General features: G+C 36.6%; 1 protein-coding gene across 2 annotated transcripts; it reads left to right on the top strand.

Annotated features, from left to right (window-relative positions):
- The first annotated feature begins 260 nt into the window (after nucleotides 1–260).
- On the top strand, nucleotides 261–6,218 carry LOC307035504 (outer dynein arm-docking complex subunit 1-like). Of its 2 annotated transcripts, XM_079674899.1 has the most exons (15): nucleotides 264–454; nucleotides 783–851; nucleotides 1,146–1,245; nucleotides 1,626–1,815; nucleotides 1,901–2,023; nucleotides 2,136–2,249; nucleotides 2,420–2,487; nucleotides 2,862–3,022; nucleotides 3,705–3,827; nucleotides 3,916–3,998; nucleotides 4,083–4,251; nucleotides 4,832–5,013; nucleotides 5,102–5,196; nucleotides 5,647–5,734; nucleotides 5,960–6,218. In XM_079674899.1, the coding sequence occupies exons 2-15, from the start codon at nucleotides 803–805 to the stop codon at nucleotides 5,984–5,986; spliced, it is 1,572 nt and encodes a 523-aa protein (XP_079531025.1). In that variant the 5' UTR covers nucleotides 264–454; nucleotides 783–802; the 3' UTR covers nucleotides 5,987–6,218. The 2 variants fall into 2 exon arrangements, with proteins under 2 accessions (XP_079531024.1, XP_079531025.1); XM_079674898.1 differs by having other exon boundaries at nucleotides 261–454; nucleotides 5,647–6,218.
- The last annotated feature ends 135 nt before the right edge of the window (nucleotides 6,219–6,353 follow it).

Genomic DNA, 6,353 nt, shown 5'->3' with positions numbered 1-6,353 from the left:
CTGCCAACAGTTAATTTACAGCAAGGACGTCGCGTTTTCCAATACTGTATGATATCAATTCAGAGCATCTTTGAAGTGAAACTGAAATGTATTCAGTAAACAGATAAAAAACTAAATTGCCTATCTGGAAACAACTTTAGCAGTAGGCTAAGTCATAAGCGCCATAAACCAATCAATGACTTGATGATTCACTGCTCATTTTAAATACTAACTCAGCCTGTGCTTGTTTGTGTTAAACTGGCGAATTGGTGTTACGTTTAATTAACAATTAATTACATGTATTTTATTTTGTGTCTGATGTTATTTAGCAAAGTCACCGCTAACGTCTAAGCACCAAGCACATATCAAAGCAGTGTGGCATTAGCTAGCTTAGAATGAAAAAATAACAGTTAACAGTTGTACATTTGAGCTGCACATAACGAAACGTTGCTCATTTACTTACCCAACATAGACGGTAAATAACGACTCGTTATATTTTCTCCCCATCACATAGTTTGAACTTGTTTTAACATTGCCTATCTTTAGTTATTTAACTATCTAACTGCCGAATCAAGGGTAAAGGCAATGCACCAAATTCTGCTAACGCTAATTCAGTTAATGCTAGTTAGTTAGCTAATGCTAGTATTGTAATATTTACTATTTTAACACTAGTAATTGTGTTTATTTAGTTAAGTGTTTGTAAGGCTCACTTACTAATAAACTACCCAGGTGAACTAGATGAGTGTTATGCTAACTCGTTTAAGAAGTTAGCAGTGTGGTAAAGCTTAATTTTATTTTTCCAGATTTATAACCGTAGTTCAACATGAGTCGGCGATCATCTGCCGGCAGGAGTCCATCCCTGGTGGATTATTGTAAGTGATGATCTTCGTTATATACACATCTTGTAACTGTGTAACTATTTACTGTCAATTTCCGGTCGTAATCAATAAAACACTTAGAAGCTTTATGATAGCCTACATGACGTTATGCTACTTGCTTGCTATGTTACACACATAGGTTACACATAATGAATAACAGCTTGCTAGATTAGCCAGGTATATTTCACACCAATCACTGTAAAATTAAAAACGACCTCCGTTCGAAAACCCTAAATTATTGTATATTATGAAAAATACATAGCTAAATAAATCATATTTATATTTCAGCTGAAACAGACCTGAACAAACTGCAGCAGCAGTATCGCAAAGCAGAAGGAACAAAGAAAGCATATACTGAGAAAACCCAGTTCCTTATCTGCAGAGACAAGTAAGTGGTGTCCTTTTTATTTACCAATGTGTGCCAATATATTTAACAAAGATATGATGCCACATGCTTACTAGCATCATATTTAAATTTGGTGTTCTTTTAGTCTACAAAATAGTCATAATCATACTGTGTCTCCAGATAAATTAAAGGGGAAGGCATGTGCAAAGGAAGAAACGTTGTTAAGTCAACCTTGCCAGGAAAGCCTGCCCTGTAGATCCTAAATAGTAAGAGTGAGAAGTGAAAACAGCAGTTAATAATAAAAAAAAAGATACTTATGTAGATGTTTAAGGCATCAGTTCTTTGTTTAAGTTAACCGGAGGTGTAACTTGTTTCACATGTTTTTCCAACCACTGTGTATAAATATTTGCTTGTTTGATCAGCCGAGAGATCCAGAGGCTACTGGAGGAACGTGAAGAGCATTTACGAAGTCTAAGGTTTTCTCAGAGTAGGTTTACCCGTTGGACTGATACTAGTGTTGTTCATGACCTCACTGACATGTTGGTCTATGGGGACAAAATAGAGCAGGAGTGGCAAGCAGAAAAAGGCAAAGTGGCATCTTTGAAAGAACAGGTGAAGTGTGTTTTTCATGCCAACCAGTGAAATTCTCTTGATATTCTTATCACAATTCACCTGACTTATTTTGAAATGTTTAAAGATCATACAATGGGAGAGGAAGTTGGTGGAACAGAAGACTGGTGGGGGAACTACACAGTTCAGTATAAAACCTGGGAAATACTTACTGAAAAACACTTTTTTCATGGAAAACAAATTGCACAGGGTTAGTGTTAATGTTTCACCAATATGTCCTATTTTTTATTTTTTTTGTTATTCCACCTTGACACCTGTTACTGACAAACACAAACTTCAATTAAGGTATATTTCTATTCTAGGCTGGAAAAAGCTTCAATACAACGATGAACAGGAATGGAGAGTTGAGGGATGAGCTGAAGAAAATGCAGATGGAGAAGAAACAGTTCCTAAATGTTCAATCTCGCCTGGGAAAGGTACATTCACTTAACATTAGTCAGTTCCTAAATGAGCTTTTTTCAGTTTTATATAGCTGCAGAGGACTTGTCTGTTAATTGTTGAGATGGTTTAATGTGGGAGGGCCAGTGATGGGGTCTTAATATTATGTTGAGAATGTAGACAACCATCTCTGTTTTATGTCATCCAGGAGCTGCATGCACTTCGCAAGGATATTGGTAGCCTGATGGCTAAATGCACTGAAGCCTTTAATGCCAGGTAAACAATTTAGCAGCACTCTAAATGTAGTTTATATATTTTAAATATATTTGCCTTTATTATGACACACTGTGTTAGGTTAGAGTGCATATTCATATTTTTTCTCATCGGGTAGAGGAAAGAAAAGGCATTTGTTTTGACAGTGACTATTGTACTTACAAAGCAGTTCCACTTTATTCAGCTGAGCCTTAAAGGTTCTTATATGTCTTGATATCTAATAGATGACAAATAAATGCATTATAAAGTGATACAGTTGAGTGTCTGCTTACATTTTACTATAATATTTTGTTGGTAGCTAACCTCTTAGATTCAAGATAAAGTACATCCACAATGTATAACTCTCCAATGTGTTGTATATTTATGGCTACACCTAGTGTGAAGTTTCAGGAAAGACAGAGGATGCTGATGGAGCAGAATGCTAAGGATGTGGAACAGTTCATCAAACAGAACAGCAACCTGGAAAAAGAAATGTCTCGAAACTGCAACTTTGAGATTTTCCTTGACATAAAGGATTTTGCACGCAGCTGGGACAAGGGTAATTTATATCTTATTCTTTGAACAAAAATATGCTTTGCCACCTTTCTAACCTGAGACCAAACTGTGTCATGCATTTGAAGGGATCAATATAATGTTCCTTTGTCTTTTTGAACTTGAAGTTTAATGATGATTGTAACCTGTGTCGTATATATAATATTCACATTTTTGCAAACAAAAATGCCTCGTCAATATTGCTCTGATATTGCACACTAATCTGATATTTTTCAGTGCTAAAACGCATTCTAAATACTACTAATTAACTACTAATAAAATGAATTAATGACACCTTGTGTTCAAAATATGCTACTGCATGACCCGCAAATGCCTGAACAAAAAGAACATTTTTCTATAGTAACTTTGTATTAACATCCAATTAGTGTTTTGTATTTAATGACACATATTTCCATTTCTGTCATTCAAGGCCTCTGCTGAGCTTCTTTGGCTCATGTTCATGGATTTTCTTTTATTATCAAACTATTTTGAATCAATGTTTTACATTTTAAATATAACATGCCTTTAGTAAGTGAATATATGTATCTGTAACCCAATACACAGAACATATAATTACTTAATTCCGTTTATAACAACACCTTAGTAAAATATTTCCCCATCAGGTATTATAGTTAATGCAAGGACATTTTAATATATGGTTCTCCTAAGTTTCATATCCGTCCCTACAGTGAAGCGCAAGCAATTGGATTCTAAGGAATTGGGTCCAGAAGATTTTGAGGATGCTATCAAAAAGATCCTCGAAGTCACAGAAGAAAGTGACCTGGACAAACTTGTCAGGAACTTCCTACAAAGTAAGTCCTTATTAGAACAATTAGAGGGGCAATGGAAATTGTGCCTCTTTAACAGCAATTGAAATATGTTGTGATTTATTTCCAATAGTGGAGGAGAAGACCTACACTTTAATGAAATTTGTCAACTATCAGCAAAAGGAAGCAGAGACCCTTCAAAGGCAGATCTCTCAGGTAGGTTCTTCTCTGTGTATGACTGTGTTAAGAAGGAGAAAAGAAGAAAATAAATATAATTGCGGTTATGTCTTTGACTGAAAGCGTTGCAATGAGAGAGAGATGTTTGTAGCTGAGAAACAGCGGCAGCAGGAGCAACATCAGGCGCTTCAGATTAAAGTCTCCATCGAGCAAGAGGTGATGGAGCACCAGCTGGCAAGTTTCCAAACGCGCGTTGAGTTCATGGAAAAGCTCCTAGATCAGCTCAAAGAAGGTACTGCGTAGGGCAACCCTGCATGACATTATCTAACAGAAATGTATATAGTGCTTTCCTAGTGTCAGCATTCACCAACACAGAAACAGAAAGTACTCACCAGGAGAGTTAAACATTCACAAACAAGTGTTGTCAATGCCATGGAGATGAATTGGGGTTCAGTTAAGTGCCCAAAGACATTTTGTCGCAGCCAATGCCGCCCCCTGCTGATAGAGTTTAGCAATTTGTGTCTTGTATTTTCTCAGTAGAAAACACATGTATTGTCTAAATAAATAACATTGGGTGGGATTACACAAACTGGGTTGGAGTTCATGTACTGTTAAATCATTTGTTTATTCATGTAAATGTGCTCTGTGTTAAATGTAGATGTAATCTTGACAACAGAACCAGTGGACAAAAGTAGAGTACATTTCATGCCAGTCATCAGCTATAGTACACATGAATAAGTATAGACAAATGTGGTAAATAGCTCATAAAATGTATAAAAAGGAAACTTTCATCTACCAGTGGAAGATAGAATTAACATTACAACAGTCTTGTAGATATATTGTACTTTAAATCTCATAACTACTTTTACTAGGTTGCGAGTCATTGCTTCAGATAAGCGGTGACAGCTCTGAGATCTGCAACAAGTTGGGCTCCTCTGATGGAGTGCAGGAGGAAAACATTGCAGAATACCTGACAGAGGTGGAGAACAGAGTCAATGAGCTTCTCTCTCTGCAGTCCTTTCTCCATTTCCAGGAAAACGTTAAAAACCAGTGGGTAAGTGAATATGAAGAAATGTAAATGGTGCATGGAAGTCTGGCAACCGGAAAGACTTCTGCATATTAATATTCTTTCCCGTCTCCAGGACATTGACAATCTGAGCACCATCGCTGGGCAGCTCCTGGGAAAGACCCCCAGAGCTGTGAGACCCCCCTCTGCTGCTGAGACCCCTGCACCTGTGTAGGTGTTGTTTTAATCTCAAGGTTCAAGGCTTTTACCAGTCATACGTACATAGCTACAGTGTAGTTATGACGATGAAAATCTTAGGTCCCAGGCTCCTCCAACAGTGCAACACAATAGTAAATACAAAAAGAAAAATAGTGCAATAAGAATCTATATACAAGTGATTGGAATATAATATATTAGATACATCATTTCTAAGTTGCAGCCAGATGAATGTTATGGATGTTGTTTCAAAGGTTCAGGTGTTTAATAGTCTTATGGCCTGTGGCATGAAACTGTCCCTGAGTCTGGTGAAGAATCTAGATAAGTGTGCACGTATCAGACATGAAGCTAAAACGTTTATGATATATACTTCTTAATCAAAGGCCAATAGCGACCCCATAAACACAGAAAACCTCTTGTTCTCTTTAATTATTATCGTTTTAATGTATGCATTTACAATCTCAGTGCGGATCCAGACCTTTTGGAGTCGGTGCTGTTGGAGGCAAAGGAGCCAGTGAGGAGAGATGTTCTACTGACACTGGTCAAAAAGAGGGTGAGTGTAACTCAAATACTTCTCAATTCCTTAAAAATGTAACAATTAAAAATGATGTTGTTTTGAATATCCAGTTACCCACATTAAGAATTATATCTGTCACAAAATGTAACCCGTCTATGTAGGTTGATCATTCCATATTAAAGCTCTCATCCAATAGCTGATTTAAGTAGGTTTATTGAATGTAAATGACAAAAAAGAGGTTTATTATTTTTTTTCCCTCAGGCTCAGAGGAAAAAGAAGACTGACTGATGTTGTCAGTCGATGCTGCTCCTGAGCCAGCGGAAACAAGTCTGTGCTGGGATTTGTATTTTTTAAAAGCTTTATTATATTGTATGCTTCTTTAGTGAATGTTTAGATGGACATAACATGTTGTAAATCAGTTATTGACTTACAAGAAGATGGGGAGGTAGTGGCGTTTACGTAAATCAATGTGAGTTTCTTAACAGTCAGTGGTACTTATGAATTAAAGTAATGTATCTTTGCTCTTTCTTAATCCTTCTTTTTTGACATTAAAGCCCAAAGCATTTTAAGGTGCCATTTAAAGTGACAGATAGACGGGCGACAAAATATCTGTTAAAACACCCTGACAAAGGCGTACGACAGAGAGGCAACAACA

The sequence above is a fragment of the Notothenia rossii genome, assembly GCF_949606895.1.
Source record: "Notothenia rossii genome assembly, chromosome: 4".
In the NCBI taxonomy this organism is placed as follows: Eukaryota; Metazoa; Chordata; class Actinopteri; order Perciformes; family Nototheniidae; genus Notothenia; species Notothenia rossii.
This window is presented reverse-complemented; position numbering and strand designations above follow the sequence as displayed.

Bases quoted from the DNA above. Each gene is read 5' to 3' on its own strand.
- LOC307035504 (XM_079674898.1), top strand. From the start codon at position 803: ATGAGTCGGCGATCATCTGCCGGCAGGAGTCCATCCCTGGTGGATTAT. The intron at 3,828-3,915 runs GTAAGTCCTTAT...TATTTCCAATAG, and splicing joins TGTCAGGAACTTCCTACAAA to TGGAGGAGAAGACCTACACT. The intron at 5,014-5,101 runs GTAAGTGAATAT...TCCCGTCTCCAG, and splicing joins AAAACGTTAAAAACCAGTGG to GACATTGACAATCTGAGCAC.